This window comes from Geotrypetes seraphini, chromosome 3 (assembly GCF_902459505.1).
Source record: "Geotrypetes seraphini chromosome 3, aGeoSer1.1, whole genome shotgun sequence".
NCBI classification, from domain to species: domain Eukaryota; kingdom Metazoa; phylum Chordata; class Amphibia; order Gymnophiona; family Dermophiidae; genus Geotrypetes; species Geotrypetes seraphini.
The window spans coordinates 87,863,966-87,889,926 of record NC_047086.1 but is presented as its reverse complement, the minus strand read 5'-3'; the positions used below and the strand labels follow the sequence as shown (position 1 = coordinate 87,889,926).

Here is a 25,961-nt window from a genome sequence, read left to right as displayed (position 1 = left end):
TCCCTTTGTCTGCCGCCACCGAGGATCCCATGCCCTCCTTACTATCTGCCCGCCTCTGCCGAAGCTGCCACTGCCGAGGATCCCATGCCTTTCTTCCAGTCCGCCCCCCTTCTCCAACGCCGACCCAGAAGGCTTCCCTCCGATGTCAGGTGGGCTGTTCCTTCCTGCCTTTAGCGGCATTTGTTGCAAGGACACGTTAGCGACTTTCATGCTGCACGTGCTGACCCAGAAACCTCTCCGACGTCAGAGCTGACATCAGAGGGAAGGCTTGTGGGTCAGCTATGAGAAGCATGTGAACTGCTGCCTGCAACAAGTGCCACTGAAGGCAGAAGGAGCAGCCCAGCTGGACAGCCCTGAAGGACACGAGTGCAGCCCTGGAGCAAGCAAGTAAGGGAGAGAGGGGACATAATCTGGGACAAAGAGAGAAGGGGGAGGGGAGGAGTGCATTGGGACATGGGAAGAGGTACGATTTTGGGACAAAGGCTGAAAGGCAGGGAGTGGAGCACGAATGCGGGACACAGAAGAAAGGGAGGGGGCATGAACATGGGACACAGAAGGGAAGGAGCACTAACTTGGGAAATAGAAGGGAGGGAATAGAAAGAGAGACTTGTTGGGCACGAGTGTGTGAGTAAGAGGGAAAGAGATGTGCACATGTGGAAAGGAAGAGGAAAATTGGGCATAGGGAGAAAGAGGAGTAAGACAGAGATGCATGGGGAGGATGAGAGGGAGAAATGTTGGTAGAGAGGGAACAGAGGGACAGATTGAAGGGGATGCAAGGGGGAGGAATGTTGGCCATAGTGATGGAGGGAATGATGTGTGATAGAAGGAGAAATGGGCATGAGACTGGTGGTCAGTGGTGCAAAATGCTGTACATGATCCGGGGGATGAGAGGGAGAAATGTTGGATGTGGCAGGCAGTGAGTGAGTGAGTGAGAGACAGACACAGAGAGACAGAGACTGAAAGAGACAGAGACTGAAAGAGAGACAGAGACAGACACAGAGACAGATGCTGCCAATGGAGGTGAAGGAGAGAGGAAGAAAAGTTGGACTTATGGAGGGACAGAAAGAGATGTTGGTTGGGTGAAGGGAATGAGGTCCGGAGGATAAGAAGCCTGTAGAAGGCAGAAAGAAAGAAATATTGGATGCATAGTCAGAAGAAAGCGTAACCAGAGACTCATGAAATCTCCAGACAACAATGGTAGAAAAAATGATTTTATTTTCAATTTAGTGATCAAAATGTGTCAGTTTTGAGAATATTAATCTGCGAGTCAAACTTTGCAGGAGTGTTTTGCTCATCTTGCAAAACACTCGCAAACCGCGTTACTCACAAACCGAAGTTTTGACTGTATTTGTCTATTTTTCTATAGTTGTTACTGAGGTGACATTGCATATTTTAAAGTCATCTGCCTTGACTTCTTTGAAAAAACCCCAAATATAAATGATAATTACCATTTTCTCTGCATACAGTGTGGTTACCATTATGTATTAATAAGATTATATTGTGTGTATATGAAAAATGGATGGAAGAAATTGCATTACAATTAGTACTATCATTATGGGGGTGGGGTCTGAGGCAGAGCCTATGCGGGGGTACTTGATTGATATTTGTTAGACTTAGGGGTACTTGGTTTGAAGAAGTTGAGAAACTCTGCAATATAGTATTTGTATTGTACCAAAGAGAGCTTCCATTTGGAGGTCATAATATATTACATGTATAGGCAATTTATTCAAGTTTGCTTGAAAATTCCTTTAAACAATAGTGATGAATCCAAAATGATGGGAAATATTTCTATATCCTTCTGCCACATTTTCTTGCTCTCAGACTAAATTTCATGATACTTGAGATTTTTTTTTCTTCTGTACATGATTCCCTTTAGACCAGACATGGGCAACTCCGGTCCTCGAGGGCTGGAATTCAATCGGGTTTTCAGGATTTCACCAATGAATATGCATGAGATCTATTTGCATGCACTGCTTTCAATGCATATTCATTAGAGAAATCCTGAAAACCCGATTGGATTCCGGCCTTCGAGGACCGGAGTTGCCCATGTCTGCTTTAGACTGACACCTCTATGATCAATGCCAAGCTGGTGGTTCTCTTTCTATATCCAGTGTCAAGGATGTTACTATTTTAATTGTCAAGTAAAACACAAATACAGTAAAACCATGGATTGCAAGTAACTTGGTTTGCAAGTGCTTTGCAAGACAAGCAAAACATTTTATTAAATTTTAACTTGATATACAAGCAAGGTCTTGCAATACAAGCACATACAGTAAGTTTCATTTAAATCTTGATATACCGCTTGATATACTATGGTAGTTTGGAAATTTAATAAATATTTACAAAAAAAAAAAAGATACACCACTTTTATAGTCAAAGCAGTTTCCAATTAATATAAAGTTTTAAAAAGATTTTTTTTAAAAATAAAATAAAGGGAACAAATTCACAATTACCATACAAACACAACATGATACAGAAGGGCAAATGGGGAGGATACACACATCACAACTGAGCCAATGGTTCTTCTCTCTGATGCTGCGGAAGTGTAGTGACTGTTCTAAATGAGCGAGGTCTTGCAATACAAGTACAAACAGTATTTTGTATTAAAGTTTTTGGATTGTGGAACGAATCGTCTTAAGTTTCCATTATTTCTTATGGGGAAATTCGCTTTGATATATGAGTGTTTTGGATTACAAGCATGATTTCGGAATAAATTATGCTCATAAACCAAGGTTTTGCTGTTTATGCAATGAACATCTATTAGGTATTCACTATTCCCCTGAAAGCACAAATAATTTTTTAAAAACCCAGAATTTGGTACAGTCTTTACCATCTTCCAAACTCCAAAATGAATGCCATAGAAATAAGCAACTAACTTTTATCCAACCCACCTACACTCAAGTTCTAAAATGTAAGTTTATGATCACAAATAACGAAAACAAATGAACATATATACTTACTCAGACCCGAAGTGTGTATGGCTTTTACAGACTTCTTCATTTTATAAAGAACACTTCGATCCACATCCAGGGCCTAAAATATAATTTTGAATAGATGGTTACTTTAATTTATAACAAAAGTTGAAAAATATGAAATCAATAACCAAACTCATTTCAGAGTAAAAACCACAGAAAAAAATGTCTTACAAGATGTTGGAGGGTGGGAGAGGTGTTTCTTAAACCAAAAGGAATAAAAAGAGGCAGATGTCAAATTACTTTATTTTTTAACAAAGTATTATTCTTTCAAAGGTCTACCCTCAGCAAGTTGTTTCAATCACAAAAGTTTAATTGGGGTGGTTTTACTATTATATCGTTTCGGTTTTTGAGTTTTTGTGTTATGTTATATGTAGAGGATTTGTATCCAGCCAAATCCCTAATCAATTGGGTTCAAAGCAGGTACGTTATCATTAAATCTACAATCTTAAATAAAACAACACATATAAAATTAAAAATCAGTGCATACAAATTTTGTAAAAAAAAAATAAAAAGGGTATTTTCAACTTCTTTCTAAATTCCCTATAAGTCAAAACTAGACCAATGTTCAAAGCTAAAGAATTCCAGATACTAATTGCACCATAACCAAAAGACCTTACATGGGCAGATTTAAACTTTATTCCCTATAATGCTTAAAGAGACAAAATTAAACACTCACAATTTAGTATTTCAATCAAGCAATACTGCCAAGGATCAGTCCATTTTCTCTTACATGTTTGTCTACATATGTACAGTACATATACATACAGGCCAAGCAAATGAAGAAAACAAAAGTCCAAAAAGTGAACATGCTATTTGTGCGGAAAAATAAAGGGTGAACTGTGCCCAGCGCTTGTTCAGAAGAGCAATCGCTAGGCACAGCTCCTCTTTCCTGTGAAGCTGCTCTCTCTGCCCCAATCAACTAAGCCAAAAAGAAAGTCATACCAGGTCCCCTGTGCCCTCTCCCTCCTGCCTCGGCCACTACCACCTGACACCCCTGTGCTTCCCCCCTCCCACTGATCCCCCACAGCCATCCATGACCCACCAACACCAAAAGATTCAGCATAGGGGATTTCCCACTCCTTCCTGCCTTGGCCACTTGGACCCCCCTACATCCCTGACTCCCCCCCTCCCCCCGGTACCTTCTAATGAAGACCGGCAGGAAGGGCCTGAAGTCCTGATTGGCTCATCCCCATGGGAGAGGCCTTAGGTGCCTGAGCCAATCAGAGCTTTAGGCCCTTCCCAGTGCATCCCAGGATTGTGAAGAGGCAAGTCTGCCAGCAGGAAGGAGTGGATATCCCTCCTGCTAGTCTTCATTAGAAGGTATAGGGGAATGTCAGGTGGCATGGGGAGACTGGGCAGAGGAGGCCGAGGCAGGATGGAGTAGGCATCACTCCTGCTGATCATGAAAAAAAAGTACAGGGGTATGGGGGCAGCATTAGGGTGACTCAGCAGGAGGGGGGGCAAGGGCATGGATTGGGGAGTTCATTGGGAGAAAGAGATTTTTTTTTTTCCAATGGTTGTCTGGGCCTTTACCGGTAGGATAGGCTGTCATAGTCTTACTTTCCTGTCAGTGCCTGAGCCAATCAGATTACAGCTCAGACCTTATTGGTAAAGTCTGCAGGGGAAACAATGCATTTCCCTCCTATGTATTACATGGAGTGCTCATTAGACTACTAATGAGCTCCTTGTAACATATTAGCATAGGATTCTCAGTGGCTGCTACCAATGATCGGTGGCATAAATTAGCAAATCTCTTGCCGTGGGTGTTGTGAGCTTGTTGGGAGGTGGCCAACGGTGGGAGGAATGTGTATCCCTCCTGCAGAGGGTGACCAATGGCAGGAGGGAGTGAGTATCCCTCCAGCCATGGGTGTCAGGAGTTTATCGGGGGACCCCGGCAGCAGCGAGAGAGAGTGGGCATCCCTCCTGCTGATCTTCCATTCGGGGGTCTTCCTTTTTTTAATTTGGGGGGAGGGGAGGGAAGTGTCTGAGCTGTCAAGTCTTACTTTCCTGTCAATGCCTGAGCCAATACAGCGCTCAGGCACTGACCGGAAAGTAAGGCTAGGACAGTTCCAGACCCTGCCGGAAAATTTTGCCCACAAATGTGGCACAATGTGGTTAGGGAATCACCCGGAGTGCTCCTTAAAGAGCTGCATGGGAATGGGGTCCACGGGGATCCTGCGAGGATGGATAAACTTTGTTTGGGGATCCCTCAGGGATATTACTTTCCTTCGGCGTACTCGCTCTTTTCAGGCCACCAGCAGCGTTCCTGCCACCATGCTACTAGCAGCTGACCCTGAAATCTTCCCTCCAACGCGTTTTGCATCAGAGGGAGGGCTCTGCAGTACCTGAATTACCCCTGGGTCCTTTATAAAAAAAAATAAAAATATGAGAGAGATTGGAATCACATTAGCACTTTCCAATCTTCAACAAATTAGCAGCAACAGGTCTACAATTTCATCTTTGAGTTCTTAAGAATTTTGGGGTGCAGTGTTATCCCTGGGGCCTTTTAGCCGGGCGCTCAGCCCAGCTAATTTAGATGACCGCCCGGCTGTCATCCGATCACAAATTCTGCTGCCGCCACTGCTCAACATTTTAAAAAAATCAAAAAAAAAAAACCAGCTTGGAGATTTCAGGCCTTAACCCGTAGCAAACTCATGCTCTGGGGCTCTAAAGTGTGTGTGCCGGCTTCCCTTCTCTTCCCTCCGAAACCAGAAGTTATGTCCGGGGGGGGAGGGAGAGAAGGGAAGCCGGCACACACACGTCAGAGCCCTGGAGCATGAGCTCTACAACATCTCTCCTTAGTTTTTATCAAGTGGTTACCACAGCCAGCACTTTACTGGCGCAAGCAGTAGCAGCAGGAGGACGATGGTGGCCTTATGTAATCAATGAGGCGAGCCCAGGGGTGGCGCTGCAGTGCCTGCGGGAGGCGTGCGAGAGTGTGGCAGCAGCCCTGGAGCCGCTGCACTTCAGCAAACTGGACTTTGGTGAGACCGGCGTGCTCAATCGCTTCTATAACGCAGGTGCACGGGAAGCGAGAGAGTGGGGGTAGAAAGTGGCCAGAGTGAGAAGGTATCAAGCGCCATGGGGTTGTTGGGAGTGTATATGGGGTTTTTATTACTTATAACCAGCTGAGTTTCAAAATAAACATGTGAGCAGAGTGGCTGTACTGCTATAAATAATTTGTTTAAAAAGTGCACTAACGAATTGCCATCTTAATGGAAATTCTTGCAAGCCCCCTTGTTAGTACTAGTGCTCTGCTGTTTTCTTGGTAGTTATTTCTGCTGGGGGGTTTTGTTTTTTTGTTTTTAGCAGCTCAGAAGAGCCAAACTGAGCAGTCTTTTACCTCTCCTTTCCTGTCACTACAGAATTTGCTTTTTCTTCATTGTCATTTTCAGAGCCACCCACTCCCTTTATCCCGCTCCTCCTTTTCACAGCTGGGCCTTACTCCCACAAAAGGACAAACGGTGAGTGAGAGAAGCGTCACCACCACATTGTCCTGTCCAGAAGACTGAGCCAATCTTTCATGTCTGCTTTCAAAGGCTGTTCAGAAAAATCTAAAGTTGGAAAAACTGAATTGAAGTTTTCCCCATGAATTTGATTGTACTTGATTACAAAGCTCCATTTTTCTTAAAATTTGCTATTATTTTTGATTAATGAAGCAATTTTCTTGGTATTATAGCTATAACTGCCAGTGCTGCCAGTGCTGATGGAGGGAGGTTTGTCGGTCATCTTACGGTGGGGTTCGCATGGAAGGGAGAGATAGGAGGGTCAGCGGGAGGGGGGAGAAGTGGGCTGCCCTGGTTGCTCCAAGGCCTAGCGTCATTAACTTCTTCAGGCAGTGTTTACAATTCTCTGCTGTTGCCAGCTTCAGGCCTATCTCTCTGCCGGGTCCTGCCTAATTCCTGTTTCCATGAAGTTAGAATCCAACAGAGAAGGCCCGAAGTAGGCAACAGCAGCGAATTGTGAATGCTGCTTCTGCTGCCCGAAGAAGTTCATGACCGGGGATGGGATGACAGAAGGAGGAAAGGAGTAGAGGGGGGAGAGAATTGCTGCACGCAACTGGAGGGAGAAAGAAAGGTAGAAGGAAGATGAGGGAGGGTGGGAAAAGAAGGAATGAAAGGAGATGTCAGGGCATGGAGGGGAAGGGAGAGATGGAAGAAAAGGAGAGAGAAGCCAGGGAAGGGAAGGAGACAGAGATGCCAGACCGTGGGGTGGGAAGGAAAGAAAGGAGAAGAGAGAGATGCCAGAGGAGGTGGTGACAGAGAGAGAAAAATGGAGAGGTGGCAGAGCTGAAATCAATCAAGTACAATGGAGAGACGCGACACAGGGTAGACAGTTTATGGAAGGAGCATAGAAAGAGGGAAGATGCCATATGGAACATGGAGAGGGTGGACAGTGGATGGAAGGGGCTGATGCTGCATGGAAGATCGAGAGAGGACAGATGCTGACTAGAAAGAAGAGAGTGAAGACAAGATGATTAAAGCAGAAACGACAAAAGATAGAAAAAAGATTTTTTGTTGCTTTAGAATAAAACAGTATTGTAGTTGTATTGATAAAACTTTTAGAAACAGAAAATAAGGTAATCTTTTTATTGGACTTATTTTAATACTTTTTTTACTAACTTTTAGAGACCAAAACCCCCTTTCTCAGGTGAGGACAGTATAATGTAACAGCAGTAAACTATATTGACCTGAAGAAGGAGGCTATGGCCTCTGAAAGTTAATTGAAAAATTGATTAGTCCAATAAAATGGTATATTCTTATCTTCAATTTATGTTTTATTTTTATTTGTTAATTTGTAAAGTGGTGATTGTTATGTATCAGTTTTTTCCACCAAATTTCCCCATCTCGCCCCACCCGGCTACTTTTTCATGCCACCCGGCTGAAAAAAATTTCTGGGGAGAACACTGGGGTATATATCATATGGTTCTAGTGATTTGCTGTTCTTTAGTTTTCCCATTTGCTACATTATTAGCCATGTCGACAGGCTAATGGGGAAGGCTTAATGGGGTTGCGAGTTTGTATGTATCAAAGTTTGAAAATGAATTGATATATCAGGCTCCTGCTTTTGAAAAAGTGAAACTCTGGAAGAGATATCTTGATACTCTGGGGAGACTCCCAGGAAGAATTGGATCTGTTCTTAGAATGGATAAATACTCTTAACCCCCACTTAAAATTTACAATGTCATATCACCCTACACAGATTCCATTTTTGGATCTCATGCTTCAAAAAGGTGAAAACCTAAAAATAAGTACTACCCTATATAGGAACACGGTAGAAAGAAATAATCTTTTACATTTTTTGAGCTTTCATCCATATTTTCTAAAATTTAATCTCCTAGTAAGCCAATTTCTCCGAATACGTAGAATATGTATTTATAATGATGATTTTGAAAAACATGCAGAGCTTTTGACTAGGTGGTTCCAAGAAAGAGGATATCCAAAGAAAGCTATTAGAAAAGCATATCTGAGAAAACGTATTTTGCAGCTTAGTCCATTGTTTAAAGATCTTCCTATATGTTTGCTTTAATGAAAATACTTTGTATAAGTTAGAAGTTTATAAATATTTACTGGAAAAATTTATTATTTGTAGGGGGGAGTTCCTTGAAACAGCCTTTGGGCGAAACATGGAAAAATTATGTTCTTACCTGTTAATTTTCTTTCCCTTAGACGCAGCAGATGAATCCAGAGACCAATGGGATAGCTCACATCTACCAGCAGGCGGAGATAGAGAAACTGATTAACAGGTGGTCCTATTGGCTGGCATTCCTCCTGTTTATCCAGTATAGCTCCTTGCCCAAGCATCCGTAACCATCAATAGGCATAGCATGTAAAAAACTTCTTTCCCATAACAAATCTCAAAATGCAATAATACAGAAAACAACCTGCCATAATAACAAACTGCGAAAGTTGCAAAAGAAAAAACCGAGAGACAATATCCAGAAAGGGTGGGGCTCTGGATTCATCTGCTGCGTCTAAGGGAAAGAAAATTAACAGGTAAGAACATAATTTTTCCTTCTCTAGCAACAGCAGCAGATGAATCCAGAGACCAATGGGATGTAGCAAAGCAATCCTCAATCTGGGTGGGAAGCAAACGCCGCCTCCGCAACAACCGAAGCACAAAACGCCCCTACCGCATGCGCCCCCACATCCAAGAAGAAATGCGGAGAGAAAGCACTCTCGGAAGACCAATTAGCCGCGAGACAAATCTCCTCCAAGGAAAAAACCTCTGGAACCGAGCCCAAGAAGTAGCCATCGCTCCGGCAGAATGGTCATGAAGTTCTTTCGCCAACCGCTTCCCTGCCAGCAAGCAAGCATAAAGAATGTCCTCCTGGACCCATCGAGCGATGGAGGCTTCGGATGCCGCCATACGTTTGAGACATCCCTTGAAGAATACAAAAAGGAGATATAAACAACTAAAAGTCGTTAGAAACTGAGCTCGCGGAGAACGCTACGTACGTACCAAAAAATGCAGTGAATAAAAGCACTGCTCCCAATTTCTCCTCCCAGGAAGAAGGAAGGAAAAGCGAGCATGACATAAAAGAAAGGATGACATCCCCCTAGAAAGAAATAGTGGTACCATCCGAACTGATACCCCATATTTCGGAAATCAGAAATAGGAATCCCCGCTGAACAAGGCCTGCAACATAGAAAACTGCAGAGCTGAAGCCATGGCCACAAGAAACCCCATGTTCAACGGCACAGCCCTTTAGAGTCCCAAAAGACAAGGATGAAATGAAGCCTTCGGTAAACTGAGAAGAAGTACGTGGAGATTGTACTCCAGACCGGGCTTTCTAAGAGGCACATGAATATACCGCACTCTGTTTAGGAACTGAACTACATGAAGCTGAGAAGTAAGCGAAGAGCAATATACCTAGCCCTTGTAACAAGCCAAGAATGGTTGAAGGGAATAGAACGCTAAGCCCTCGGCAATACACTTGTGCCAAAAAGGAACTCTGGAGTGGTTCAAACGTTAAGAAGCACCCAAGAAAGGAAAAACCTCCAAAAGGAAGCAGAAGCCACAGGAGAAGACGTCCGTAGCACCTAGATAAGAGAAGAAACAACCTGCTTCGCATAACCCTTACACGTCAGCCAAGATTTTTCAAAAAACTAGGTCGTAATACTAAAGTAGTACAAATATCCATGTTGATCGGACCCTAGGTGAGCAAAGCCGGAGATACCAGGAAACTTCTTAGTCCGGTTGTCGAAAGACTCATCAAATCCTCATAGTAAGGATGGCGCCGCCAATCCAGAGATTCTACAAATACTGTGCCCGGAAAGCGAGCTCGAGATGGCAAATCCAAGCCATCATCAGCCAGCGGAAAACACTGAAAAAGAGAAGGCAGAGGCGAGAAAGGAGCCATGCAGCTACCCCCTCTAACTCCCACTCCCTGGGCCTGCCAAAGAAGCTAGGAAGCTTAGAATTGAGAGACGAGGCCATGAGGTCTAGGTCAAGGAGATCTCACGTCCATAGACCTATGTCGGAAAATGTACCTCTTAGCCACGTTTTGCATACCAACTAAGATAAGTACTCTTTGTTGGAAACCTTAAAATTCTTTAAAATATTTATAGAAAAAGTATAAAAGTATTTATTTATATGATAGTAGCACTTTTAACTTGAAGACCAATGACGATTTGGGGTGTGTATAGTCTGCATTTGAAATATGCTGCATGTAGCAATACCACTGAGGTCTTAAAAAGAGTTGAATTGATTCTTTGAGGTATTTTGTATATGAATAAACTGATAGTTGGCTAGCCTCAAAATAATCTGCTGAAAACGTTTATGCCTATATATTAATGGGGAAGAGCCATCATATATTTAGCAAAGGGAAGTCTTTTCTTATCAATCTGTTACAGTGTTTGAGGTGTCAATAAACATATGGATAAGTTATAGAGTGTATCTGGATTTTGAGAAGGCATTTGACAAAAGACCTCTAGGAAAAACTGCTCAGGATATATTAAAAAAAAAAAAAAAAAAAATAGAATGCTATAAAACCTCACTAAAAACTAATGTTCAAATATTGGAATTTAATTCCTCACATGATTGTATTGCACAATATTAAAAAGCCATGGGATAGGAATCAGTGTTTTATTGTATTTTAAGAATTAACTAAAGATAGGAAACAGAGGGGTCCTTTTACTAAAGCTGCAGCAAAAGTGACAAAAGCACACGCTACTTACATGTTTATATCCAGTGCGCTAAGGCCACTTGTACTGCAGTAGGAAAATGACTGACTTTTTTCCCATATTCCCAATTAATGGCATTGTAGCTTCCAGGAAAAGGCTTTAGCTGAATGATCTTCTATAATTGCATTTGAATGAACAAAAAAGTGAAGGAATTGATTTTAATCCACAAAGATTGTTTGGACACAAAACACAGTTTACACGGAGTCCAGTCACTCCGGTTACGGACCCGATCATAAGTAGAGCGCTAGAGCCGATTGTGAATTTCATCAAATCAGATAAGTACTCAGTTTTTAATGATCACTAGTTCCTGGACTTTATAACACCCTACAATATAATTTAAAGAAGTAAGATTGCATTGGATCACTTATTAGGAAGGATGACAATCAGGGAACAGTGAGTACTATGATGGTTCTCTATACCAGTGTTCTTCAACCACCGGTCCATGGACCAGTGCCGGTCCACAGAAATTTCCTGCCGGTCCATAGGGCCAGCACGTGCATCAGGCCCAAAACAGTGTTCTTCAACCGCCGGTCCACGGTGCGATCGATGCGGCGTTATCTTCGAGCCAGCTCCCTCTTCCTAACTGATTCAGTGCACAAAGCCACGGGCAGTGGCTCCTACGGGCATCCTGTGCCCGAACTGGAAGCCTTCTCTCTGACGTTGCAATGCCAGAGGGAAGGCTTCCATATGAGGCAAGGGACGTGCAAGGTGCAATTAGTACTATTATTGGGGCGGGGTCTGGGGTGGAGATTGGGTAGAGATGGGCGTGGTCTGGCCCACGACTTAGCCCAGTGTTCTTCAACAGCCGGCCCACGGACCGATGCCGGTACACAGAATAATTATTTTCTTTCTGCCGGTCCATAGGTGTCAAAAGGTTGAAAAACACTGCTCTATACAATCGTGGTCTAAGAATCTGCGGATGTGACCGTAATATTGGCGCACAGAGCACTTCACATATATTCATTTAAAATCATATTTATATCTTTATTTACATTCAGAAGAAAATCATACATTCACACATCAATTTTCATGATAAGTTTTATGATTACAAGAAAATTAAGTAAATTGAATTAAAAATCAAAATTAAAAACTAAAAGCATTTTTAGTGGGACATGTGCTAATTTCACCATTGGTGTGCGATCATGAAAAAAAATTACAGCTGGAGCCCCTACCAGCATCTATTTTAAAGGTGGTAAGGGCCCATGTGCTAACCCTGTGCTAATCAATTAGCGTATGGCACTGTCAAGCCCACTCTCCATCCCCAAACACACCCCAATGGGGAAAATTCTGAAAAATATTTTTAGTATTTGGTATCTGCATGCGTATCTGATATTGGTTGGTTTTTTTGTTTTCAAATATTCATAGGCGGTTTTCTATGTTGATTCCTTGCATTGGCGCCATTTTCCATTCCTCACTTGAATCATTATGACAGTTTAATACCTGGTAGCTCCTACTTCTGGCTTACTTAAGGGTTTACTTTTTGTCTTCCACAAAGGCAGTATGATGTTCTAGATGGACTTCTCTTTCTCCTTCTGGCACTCTCTCTTGCCTGAACAGTGTGAGCAGTATCTTTGGCTGTGTCACTCACTTGGTAACTTTCCTCAGTCAGTGCTTTGGGAGTTTGAAATGTTTTCCTTCCTGTTAACTGGAAGCTGGATAGGTTCCAAGTAACTAGTTTCTGCTTCAGGGAAATATCTCTCTCTCATCCTTAAGATTCTCAATCTTCAGTCTATTAAGCAAGTCACATGGACAATCAGCATGCTTTAAAACATGAGAATAGCCTTACTGGGTCAGACCAATGGTCCTTCAAGCCCAATAGTCCGTTCTCACGGTGGCCAATCCAGGTCACTAGCACCTGGCCAAAACCCAAGGTGTAGCAATATTCCATGCTACCAATACAGGGCAAGCAGTGGCTTCCCCCATGTCTTTCTCAATAACAGACTATGGACTTTTCTTCCAGGAACTTGTCCAAATCGTTCTTAAAACCAGCTACGCTATCCGCTCTTACCACATCCTCTGGCAACGCGTTCTGAGTGAAAAAAAATTTCCTCCTATTGGTTTTAAAGGTATTTCCCTATAACTTTAGCGAGCGTCCCCTAGTCTTTGTAATTTTTGACGGAGTGAAAAATCGATCCACTTGTACCCGTTCTACTCCACTCAGGATTTTGTAGACTTCAATCATATGAGAGGAATTCCATCCCCTTTACCATCTTGGTCGCTCTTCTTTGAGCCTTTTCAAGTGCTACTGTTTCAAATGGTTCAAAATATGCAGGCTTCATTTGTCCTTGCATTATAGCTGTAATGCATTTAGAAAGGCACCTTATCAAGCTCAATGGTTTGTAGGCTAAGTTGTCATGAAAATAAATAAGGTTTCTTTTGTGTTTGTCCCAGTAATTTTGTTTTCCTTGCAATATCTATTTTTCTAGGAATTTCCAGCTTGCAAGACTTTTGCCTAGACAAGTCTCTTCTGATTATTTCAGTTTCACTTTTGCTGCCTCTGGATATCTTGCTACAGCAAACTTAAATTTGCATTACATTCTGTCTAAATCTCTGTTGTGTTCTCTGAAAACCTCTGAATTCCAACTTAAAGATTCCAGCTCCTTTTCATTACAATTTCAGCTACATTGCTGCTGATGGAAGTTTTCCTAGCCGATACCTTAACTGCGTCATCTGTTATACAACTAGAGTATCGGTGGTGCTGTTCTTGGTCTCATCTATATTTCATCTGGAAGAGTCAGAACATCAGCTGTGTCATAGTCTCAGCTGTGTGACCGCCTCCTTGCATCTGCTCTGTGTGTCAGCCTGAATGTATCAACTGACTTGCCTCCTGAGGCTCTTGGCTGCATTTCAACTTTTTAAGTGTAGCTATGTTCCCATGTTGGGGTATGCCTTTGTTTGTAGCTTTAGGTTTTAGCTGCAGTTCAGCCTGGAAGAGTTAACTGTGCTACTGCCTCAACCTGTCAGGTTTTCTAAGCCCTGTTGATATCACTGTATTGGTCTTGAAGGCATCAGTTGTGCTACAGCTAGCGACTGGGTTCTAGTCTGAAACTAATACCTCGAGGCTATCATACAGGCATCAGCCTGCAACAGCACAAAGTATTAGCTGCCTTCAGCCTGAAGGCTTCATATCACAGCCTGATGGTATTTCTTGAGAGACTACCTTCTCAGTCCTTCTGGTGGAAGTCTCTCAAGATACATTCTCTTCACTACTACATTAGTGCACACACTTGTCCTTAGATTCATCTGAATGGGCGTTAAACTGCTGTATTTGCTCATCTTATGGGTCACTTCCTCCTGACATCTGGGGAAAAGAGGAAGCATATCATTTTGCTTTGCCAGAGCAATTTTTTTCCTTGTAGTGTCTGTTATGCCGTGGATTTTTTTTCTAGTATCCTTGATTTCTCACATTCTTACATTCTCTATTGAACTTTATAGGGAAAAAAGCATATTCAGAGCTTTCCAAGCATTCCTTTTGCTCAAATCTATGTTGGTGTCAACTGAGTTGATCTTCCTTTGGGATGCCTCAGACAAATCCTATAAATACATCCTCAGATATAGTAGTTACCGTATTTTTCGCTCCATAAGACACACTTTTTTCCCTCCAAAAGTGAGTGGAAATAAGGGTGCATCTTATGAAGCGAATATACCTCAACTGCAGAGAGAATTTCACCCTCCCGGGTCCCTGGACCCTGCTCCCATGCGCTGCGGCTCTGCTGGTGTCTGAGTGAGGAAGCCAGGATGGTGGCGCTGAGCCCTCGCCGCTGACCTCACCCTCCGTCAGCTGGAGGTATGCTTACCGAACGCTTCTCACCACTGTCTTCATGAGGACTGAGGTCTCCCGCTTATGTGCGGCGATCAGAGGTGTTGGCGTTGGTAGTCGCAAGAGTACAAAGTGGAGCGCCATGCTGACATTTCCCCCAGTGGCTGCACTTTCCCGAACCTTCTGTTCGCGTGCAGGAATGGGGGGGAGGGGGGAAGACAAGAGAAATAAAGAAACTCTGTGTGCACCTCTTTCCTCCTCAAGCTCTCTCCCCTTTTTTCCTGCCAGGATACCAGCAGCCCCGTGGGTGCGGCTTCCTCTTTTTGACCCTGATGACTGGATTGCATATTACAGTACTTAAAAAGAAAGAACACATGGATTTGAGATGAGAAATATAGTATGCAATCCTTTGAATACTACTGTTTCTCCCTAAACAAGCTCTTACACTTTTAAAACATTGTATTCTGTCTTAAGTTCTTGTTTCTCCAGATTGAGTAACCATTCTAGTTTAATTACTGGATTTGCCCTTTTCCTTTAAGGTCATTTGTGTTGCAGGTTTGGCAGGGTCTAAAAGTTCACTTGCAGTTATTTTAGCTGTTTTTCAGTATAAGATATTTTTTTTCTTGTTTTTCTCCTCTAAATCTAGGATGCGTCTTATGGAGTGAAAAATACGGTATTTAGCCCAAGACCCAACTCCCAGAACAGTTTTATAATATTGCTGCAGTCTGCACTCTTATTAAAGGTATTACTGCCATACAAATAGATCAATAAACTGGAATTGGTAGAGCCTAGTCCAAGGCTTAGGGGTTTTCAGCTTGGTGGGGGTGGGTCCTTTTTTCTGTCAGTATCGGCATGCTCATAGGAGTTCTTCTCGACACAATCATGAAATATCCCAAAGGATCATTATTCAAGTAAAGTTCACCAGTCCATATCAAAAAATTATTTATAAAAAAATCTTAAAAATTCTTCTATTAATCTGTTCACTGACCGCAACAAAAGTTCTTGATTAAACCCAAAAGAGAGAAGCATCAGTTTTGATTGGAGAGGATCATGGGGACTCTTATAGCTCCTGCTATTACAGTGCCCACTTCACCTATCCTCATCAATTTGTAATCATCTGCTGCTACCCCCAACCTTCCTATGATAAATAAACCTTATTCAAAAAGACTGTTTTAAAATTCTTTTCTATAAATCTCAAAGTAATCATACATTTATATGAGAACCATTCTTCAACAATAACACCAACCTGTAAGGTTTCACTTTATCTGGCCCACTGGACCTCAGTGCTGTTAACAATTGAAAACTCCCAACATTGATGCAAAAAGACAGCCATCGAATGGACCCTCTCAGCTTTTCAGTCAAAGGACCTGCCTCGGGGGATTTTGCTACCACATACGTTTTTCGCTTCTTCATCCACAGCATAACCTGCTTGTACCTTCACTTCATTGTGCAAATTGAGATGTTTGAGATGATGTCATCAGTGACATGACACAGGAAATGCTCCGGGGAAGACCGCAAAGCAGCCTGTTTAGTGCTGCCGCAGCTGCTGTTTGGAACGGATGTATGTCGCCCTTGTGGTGGGAGGGTTGGCGGGGTTCTGCTTCATGGGGGGATGGGAGAGAGATGGAAATATGCTTTGCAGGGGGATGGGTTGGCAGGGTCGTAGGGGTTCTGCTGCACAGGGGGATGGGAGGGAGAGATGGAAAGATGCTGCGCAGGGGAATGGGTTGGCGGGGTTGTGCTGCACAGGGGAATGGCTTCATATTATCTGCTCTACAAAGATTTCAAGACTTTTTAATTTCAGAAATGTTATGACATCTGAAATTCAGTTTGTTTATGGATGATCTGTAATTTGTTAACCATTTGAAGCTCTATGTTATAGAGAAGATATGGCATACAAGAACAATGCTTAGATTAGCTCTAACAATGCAATGGAATTGCTTTCAGGGTTCTGCTACATGGGGGGGAAGGGAGGGATAGAAAGATGCTGCAGAAAAGGATGGGTGAGAGATGATTGCTGTAAACAAAATATAAGACATCCCCTGAAAATAAGCCCTAGTGTGTTTTTTGGACCCAAAATTAATATGACAGTGTCTTATTTTCGGGGAAACACGGTATCAGCTCTAATGAAGCCTCCCTTTGAGTCAATGGTATCCTCATCTCAGACATCTTGTTTGGAAAGTGGTGTTTAATCTGTATGACTTTAGCACACCGAGTCAGTGAACTACAAGCATTTGTCTCAGATCCACCACAAACAACATTTTACCACGATAAGGTAGTTCTCCACAGACATCTGAAATTTCTTCCTAAGGTCATCTTGGATTTTCACTTGAGCCAAGTCTATAGTTCTTCCTGTCTTCTTTCCAGGACCACTTTCTCACCCTTGTGAAGCTGCACTCCACACACTAGACTGTAAATGAGCTCTTGCCTATTATTGGGATGGCATCAAACCTCACAGGACTTCCACTCAACTGTTCCTCTCATTTGATCCAAACAGACATGGACTCCCTGTCACCAAGAGAATTATCTCTACATGGTTTACGGACTGTATTATTTTTGCTATGCTCGGGCTGGGCTGACACTAGAAGGTCATTTCATAGCACATAAAGTTAGGGCTATGGTGACTTAAGTAGCTCATACGTTAAACTCCCATTGAAGATATTTGTAAAGCAGCCACTTGGTCCTCAGTTCATATCTTCACATCACACTACTGTTGGAGAACTATTCCAGATGAGATAGCAATTCTACAAAATTTATTCTTAACTTAAAAGCCAACTGCCCTCCAACCCTTTTGTTTCCAGCTAGGGAGTCCCACATGTTAGAATATACTGCCTGCTTATTCTAATATAAAGCACAGTTACTTACATGTAACAGGTGTTTTCCAAGAAGAGCAGGCAGACAGTCTCACTTCTAGTTGGCCGATGTCAGGTAGGAAGATACCGGCGCATGTGCGGTATGGACAGTCTTGAGAGTTGCAAAAATTCAAAGTGAAAGTACACTTTTTGTGTACTATTTGTACTGGGTTCCATGGATGACATCACCCACATATGAGAATATCTGCCTGCTGTCCTTGGATAACACCTGTTACAGGTAAGTGATTGTGTTCCATAAATTTAAAGCCTAATGCCAGTAGAAATTGTAGTCAGTTTGATGTATTGTCTCTATAGCCATACAAAACAAGCAGGCAGAGTCTTTCTCTTGGTGCTTGAATGTTGGTATGGTAACCTTAGCTACTCTGAATTTGCTGCACAGCATATCTTAAATTCTCTACTGGGAAGTCACTCTAATGGAAGCTTGCTGTCTGTGAGTATAGCTGAGCACTATACTATAATTGAGTATAGTATAGCGATTGAAAGCCCTTCTGTTCTTTTTCCTGTCTCCACACAAAAACTGGATACCTTTTACATTTCTCCAAGTCAGGTTTGAAAACTAACTCCATTAGGGTTCATTTCTGACTAGTTGATATTCCTGATCACTATGTAGAAGGGTAATTCATCTCTTTTACAGCCTTTAGTTGTTTATGCGAGACTTGCTTCTATTGAAGCTTCACAGCAAGCCACCTGCTGTTTCTTGAGATCTCGGCGTTGTTTTAACCTAGTTGATGAAAGCTTCCTTTGAGTTGTTGGATGTTTTTTATTTCAAGTACTTTATATGGAACATTGTATTTTTGGTGGTGGCTGCTTTAGAACACAGGGTTGGCTCTGTATCCATCTAAATTTTCTTCCTGAAGTAATGTCAGATTTCTACCTTAATTAATCATTCTTCTGACTGGATGGGCCAGTTGGCCTTTAATCAGCCATCATGTTTCTCTGTTTCCCTCAGCCATACACCCACAAAGGTGAATGTGTCCTGAATACTTTGGATTATGAATGAACGTTAGTCTCTGAGCAGTTTAAGTTCACCTGGATTTTATTTTTTTACCCCAATAAATCTGGCTCTGTATTACCAAGCACAGACAGTATCTTTACTTCTATCCATGCAGGCTTCCCCCCTACCCCCAGGGATAAAATTTAAGTCTTGTTACTATCAAAAATATTTTTGGTGTCTAAAGTAACTTGGATTTACAGTATAATTTGTTTTAATCAAAATCTATAAATTTCTTCTGAAACTGACTTCATATCTACCAAATAGTTCTGCAGTGTTTCAAAATCATGTTTGTGAGCTAATTATATAAGTTTTGTGTGGTTTTTTTTGCTAAAATTTAAAATGGTTTTACATTCTGAGGTCAGGTGGGCCTCGAGTTGGATGCCCCTATGTATTGGTATGTAGAAGAGTGGGTAGGAAGAATGGATTTACTCCTTCCCTCTGGGCGTGTGAAATCCAGAGCACCCTCTGTAGCTGCAGAGGTTGCATTCACATCGCCTTAAGGCAGTGGTCTCAAACTCAAACCCTTTGCGGGGCCACATTTTGGATTTGTAGGTACTTGGAGGGCCGCAGAAAAAATAGTTAATGTCTTATTAAAGAAATGACAATTTTGCATGAGGTAAAACTCTTTATAGTTTATAAAACTTTCCTTTAACAGTTAAAAGGAAAGATATATAAATTATAAAGAGTTTTACCTCATGCAAAATTGTCATTTCTTTAATAAGACATTAACTATTTTTTCTGCGGCCCTCCAAGTACTCTATTTTTTTCTGCAGCACCCACATTTAAAGTTCAATATCTTTTCTTTCTCAAAACTGGCACATTTCAATCACTAAATTGAAAATAAAATCATTTTCCTTCCTTTGTTTGGTAATTTCATCAGTCTCTGGTTGCACTTTATTCTTCTGACTGTGCATCCAATACTTCTTCCCTTCTTTCAGCCTCCTGTACGCTTCCTCTCCTCCAGACCTCATTCCCTCCCCCAACTTTTTCTTTCTTTCTCTGTCTGTCTTTCTCCGGGCAGCCAGGCAGCAATTGGCTAGCCAGAACGTCCTCTCGACGTCAGAATTGACGTCGGGCCACCAGAGTTGGTCGGCCCTGCAGGGAAGAGAAGCAGGGAGATCAAAGAACACGGTGCCGGCCTGATCCCCGATGGCAGCAGTGAGAAGGGAAGGGAAGCAGGTTCGACACCGCTACTCTAGACGAGCCGCACTCTAGGGAGAACAGTGGACCGCCCCCCCTTGGTACGCCACTGGAGCAGCAGCGTGGCTGGCCGGCTCGTTCGTTCAAAGCTGCGGGTGGCGGCTCCTTGCGAGATCCATGCCTGCGTCTGAAGCCTCTCTGATGTTGTGACATCAGAGAGGCTTCCGATGCAGGAGTGGATAGCGCAAGGAGCCGCCAACTCGCGGCTTTGAACGAACGAGCCGGCTGCTGCTCCAAAAGGAAGAGAATGATGCCTTCAGACCGCGGGCTGCAAATAAAACCTGGAGAGCCACATGCGGCCCACGGGCCGCGTGTTTGAGACCGCTGCCTTAAGGTATACCTTGTTTTTATTAGATAGGATATTTGGATTCTCCCAACATGAAATTGAAGGGCAAGCAAAAGGACTTCTATATTTGTTTGAATACTTTGGCACTTAGCCCTGATTTACAAACTGTAGAGTTAATGTTTATTCCTTAAACTGTACTGATATGAGAAACCAGTTTGAAAGGATTGTGAACACAGTTTAGACTATTTATTTCAAGCAATTCCTCATTATCGATTACCTGTATGTCAAAAAATGCTAGACAGACAAATCCCTGTTGAAGAAGTGTTTCTTATTCATAAACCATTATACTGCTGCTCAACTTATGCCCTGAGTAATTGGATCTGCTCGCTTAAAACTACCAGTATAATACATTTAGTTTAATGAAGAGATGCTCTGAGACATAAATGGTCTTTTTGTGCTTGCCTTACAATAATCTTAAGAGGTGAATGCTGAGCTGGTCCTGCCCCCCCCCCCCTCCCAATTATTTGCCCACACAAAAGGTTTACTGAGTCATGATTCTTGATTACAATAAAATAAACTCAGATTGTGTAAAAATGGCAATTCTTAACTTTAATCATGTTTGAGAGTATTTGGTCACAATTCTGTACCAGATTACAAGAGAAGAATGTGATTACTCATGAACTAAAGAAGGGCCTGACAAATTCTGGGTGCCAGGTTCTCATGGCATCTACAAATTGTACTCTGGTGCTCGGGATTTCATACCCCTAAATTTTGTTTATCTTCATATGAAGTGCTGCCTCGTGAACTACTTCTTCGAGCTCTGCACCATGATTTGGCTTTTTTTTGTTTTTATAAACTTAAGCCATGCAATGCAGGAAGTTCAGAAACATAGTAAACGACGGCAGATAAAGATCCGAGTGGTCCATCCAGTCTACCCAATCATATATGCTCCATAAATTAATTATTTAGTTTAAATGGTCCTTTTTCTTAAATATTTCTGGGCCAGAAACCCAGAGCCCTGCCCAGTAGTGTGCTTAGGTTCCATCTACTGAAGTCTCCATCAAAGCTCACTACAGCCCATCTTAACCATCCCAGCCATCGAAGCCCTCCCCAGCCTGTCTTCAACGGAATGGCCATATAAGGAGACACAGGCCATGCAAGCCCGCCCAGTACTGGCCTTAGTTCCTTATGTATACCCATTATTTTCTGATTAGAGATCCTCTGTGTTCATCCCACGCTTGTTTGAACTCTGTCATCGTTTTCTTCTCTACCACCTCCCTCAGGAGCGCATTCCACATATCAACCACCCTCTCCGTAAAGAAGAATTTCCTACATTACTTTTGAATCTACCACCCCTCCACCTCAAATTATGTCCTCTGGTTTTACCATTTTGTTCTAAATTAATATCTTTCAAGTATTTGAATGTCTGAATCATATCTCCTTTGTCCCTCCTTTCCTCTAGAGCAGCAGCTCAACCTGTGGGTCACGACCCCTTTGGTTCACAGGAGTCGCCTAAGACCATCAGAAAATAGATATTTCTAATGGTCTTAGGCAATGTTCTTCAACCGCCGGTCTATGGACTGCAGGGCCAACAAGTCCATCGGGCCCAAAACAGCATTCTTCAGCTGCCGGTACACGGTGCGATTAACGCGGCATCTTCGGGCCGGCTCCCTGAGTGCTGCAGTGCACAAAGCCGTGGGAAAAGGCTCCTATGCGAGGCCTGCGCCTGAACCGGAAGCCTTCTCTCTGACGTCGCTACATCAGAAGGAAGGCTTCGAGATGAGGCATGGGACACGCGCAAGGAGCCACTGCCCACAGCTTTGTGCAATGCAGCACTCAGGAAGCCTGCCCGAAGATGCTGCGTTGATCGCACAGTGGACCGGCCCAAAGATAACACCGGGGTGGGGGTGGGGGCAGGCCAGAAGGCAAGGCACATAGAGGGAGAGAGACAACAACGGTAAGGGAAATGCTTTTATTTTTTTTATTTAGTGCTTGATTTGTCTGTTCAGGAAGAAATGCATTTGTTTCTTTTCCTCTGGAGTTGTACTGCTTGCAGAGTCTTGCATCTTAGGGTTTGTTTGTAAATATTAGTACTTTTAGTTTTTGGTCCTCATTTATTTGCATGGGGTTATCTATTTTCTGGTAGGAATGAATGTTAAAAAGCATACAGTGTGCTTTGTGTATTTTAATTTTGTGACTAACCATTATGTGTTGTTAATACAATTATATTGTGTGTATATATGAAAAATTAATGGAAAAAATGGTGTTACAATTAGGGCGGGGTCTGGGGCAGAGATTGAATGGAGTTGGGCACGACTGAGCCCAGTGTTCTTCAACTGCCGGTCCACAAAATAATTATTTTATTTCCACCGGTCCATAGGTGTCAAAAGGTTGAAGAACACTGGTCTAAGGAACCAAGACACCGCTCCTCTATCCGTCTCCAGACGGGTCCACCCACATGCAGATATGCCCACATATATTTATTTGTAATTAGAAATAAATATTTCACAATATATAATTACATATTGTTTTTGTGATTAATCACTATGCTTTACTTATGTTCAATTTGTAACAATGAAAATACATCCTGCATATCAGATATTTACACTACGATTCATAACAGTAGCAAAATTACAGTTATGAAGTAGCAACAAAAATAATTTTATGGTTGGGGGTCATAATAACATGAGGAACTATATTAAAGGGTCGCGGCATTAGGAAGGTTGAGAACCACTGCTCTAGAGTATACATATTCAGGGCTTCCAGTCTCTCCTCATACATCTTCTGGTGCAAACCTCCTACCATTTTCGTCGCCTTCCTCTGGACCACTTCAAGTCTTTTTATGTCCTTCGCCAGATACGGTCTCCACAACTGAACACAATACTCCAAGTGGGGCCTCACCATTGACCTGTACAGGGACATCAACACCTTTTTTCTACTGGTCACGCCTAGCATCCTTCTGGCAACATCCACCGCCTTGTCACACTGTTTCTTTGCCTTTAGATCTTCAGACACTATCACCCCAGGGTCCCTCTCCCCATCCGTGCATATCAGCCTCTCCCAGCACATACAGCTCCTTCAGATTTCTAATCCCCAAATGCATTACTCTGCACTTCTTTGCATGGTATCATCCGCAAAAGGCAAACATTTCCTTTTAACCCTTCGGCAATGTCGCTCACAGACATATTGAACAAGATCGGTCCCAGCACTGATCCTTGAGGTATTCCAATACTCACCCTTCCCTCCTCCGAGCAAATTCCATTAATCATCACCTCTGGCGTCTGTTCATCAACCAGTTTCTAATCCAGTTCACTACTTTGTGTCCTAACTTCAGCTCATCAAGTTTGTTCAAAAGCCTTCTATGAGGAACCGTGTCAAAGGCTTTGCTGAAATCTAAGTAAATTGCATCTAGCATATGCCCTTGATCCAATTCTCCAGTCACCCAATCAAAAAATTCAATCAGATTCATCTTGCACGATTTACCTTTAGTAAAACCATGTTGCCTGGGATACTGTAACCCATTTGATTCTAGGAATTTCACTATCCTTTCTTTCAGCAACGCTTCCATTATTTTTCCAATAACGAACTGAGGCTTACCGATCTGTAGTTTCCCGCTTCATTTCTGTGACCACTTTTGTATTTTTCTCAAGTACTTTAGCAAGAATGTGAGCCTTTGGGACAGTCAGGGAACTCTAAGTACTTTCTTTTCATCTTAATTAATCTTACTTATTGCATTTCTTCTGTTTCTACTGTAAACCGCTTAGAACCTCACGGTACAGCGGTATATAAGAAATAAAATTATTATTATTATTAATAAGGATCACATCCGCTCTTCTCCAATCTCCAGGAACCATTCCCGTCTCCAAAGATTTGTTGAACAAATCTTTAATAGGACCTGCCAGAACCTCTCTGAGCTCCCTCAATATCCTGGAATGGATCCTGCCAGTCCTATCGCTTTGTCCACCTTCAATTTTTCAAGTTCATAAACACTTTCTTCCGTGAATGGCACAGTATCTACTCCATTCTCGTGTGTAAGTTTGCCAGACAATTTCGTTCCTTCTCCAGGATCTTCTTCCGTGAAAACAAAGCAGAAGTATTTGTTTAACATGTTTGCTTTTTCCTCATCACTCTCCACATATCATCTTTTACGAAGGCGCATTAGGGCCTTAATGCGTGGAATAGCGTGCGCTAAAATGCCACGCATGCTATCCGCTACCGCCTCCTCTTGAGCAGGCAGTAGTTTTTCGGCTAGCGCGCGCTAATCCAGTGTGTGCGCTAAAAACGCTAGCGCACCTTCGTAAAAGGAGCCCTTAGTCTCACAATTCCATTTTTCTTCTTCTTCCTTTCACTAATATATCTGAAATCATTTTTGTCTCCCTATTTTACATTCCTAGCCATTTGCTCTTCTGCTTGCGCCAGAAATATCTCTCTCTTGGCTTCTTTCAATTTCAAAAAGATCCACAAACAAGGTTAATCAACTGAAAACAATCGACCATTGATTCCAACGGAAATATTAATTAAATGAAGGAAAAAGATCTCAGAGTTGCCACTCCCAGGATAATAGTGTTATTGTCCAAAAGGGAATTGTGGCATGTGGTTTCTTTCATTGATCAAAAAACCTTCATTTTTGTTGTTTAAGACTCAGCAATTCAAATTGTGAAGGAAGCCCTTTTGTCATCAGCTAGACCTTTTCTTATTCCTCCTGATTTTCTTATTCAATTAACTAGGCTAGCTTTAAAAGAAAATTTCTTCATTTTTGAAAATGAACTGTATTTACAACTTACAGGGGTAGCAATGGGTGCTACCTTTGCGCCGTCCATTGCAAATCTATACATGATCAATTTCGAAAGAGTGTGGATTAAGAACTTCCCTTTTGAATCTTTGATTTATTCATGGCACAGATACATCGACGATGTATTCCTCCTTTGGAAAGGATCTCATAGTGAGCTTAGTTCTTTTTTCACCTGGTTTAATTCATGTGATATTAACATCAAATTTTCTATGGAATTTTCAAACACCAATATACATTTTTTAGATGTAGATATTTGTCAGGAAACTAGTGGCTTCGTGACTAAAGTTTTCACCAAAAATACTGATAAGAACACTTTTCTTCAGTTTGACAGCTGTCACCCGCCGAGGCTAAAAGAAAGCTTACCCTTCTCACAAATGTTGAGAATCCAAAAAAACTGTACCAATATCAAGGAATACAAAAAACAATCAAAGATATTACAAGATAGATTGACCTTAAGAGGTTATCCTCATCATGTAGTAGACAAAGCAAGATGACGAGCGAAGTATATTAATAGAGATCACCTTTTGGACATCAATAGAAACAATTCTTTTGAAGCTGACGTCGAGACTTTTGTAATGAGGTATTCCTTTAATACCAAACAAATAATGCAGATTATGAAAAATAATTGGAAGATCATGACATTACATACCATTTTTGAGCAAAAGGATCTTAGGATTGCTTTTTCTAGAAATTCCAACCTAAAAGAGATTCTTTGTCCTTCTATAATGAAACCAATGTTGACATGTCAGCAGATTAAAGGTCATTTTAAATGCCTTTCATGTAGCATATGTGAGATCACTATTCAAACGAAGATTTTTACCAATCCTAACAGCAATAAACAATACATTCTGAGACACTTTACGAACTGTAGATCCTCCTTTATTATTTACGTCAT

The 25,961-nt window shown here is 42.1% G+C and overlaps 1 protein-coding gene across 9 annotated transcripts in view; it reads right to left on the bottom strand.

Moving 5' to 3' along the window:
* ASAP2 (ArfGAP with SH3 domain, ankyrin repeat and PH domain 2) overlaps nt 1–25,961 on the bottom strand; it is a 317,096-nt gene that overhangs the window by 269,197 nt on the left and 21,938 nt on the right. For all 9 annotated transcript variants that reach the window (XM_033936956.1, XM_033936958.1, XM_033936962.1 and 6 more), the window contains one exon: nt 2,961–3,033. In XM_033936956.1, the coding sequence (XP_033792847.1) occupies nt 2,961–3,033 (73 nt within the window). Of the gene's footprint in view, nt 1–2,960; nt 3,034–25,961 lie in introns of those variants that run through there.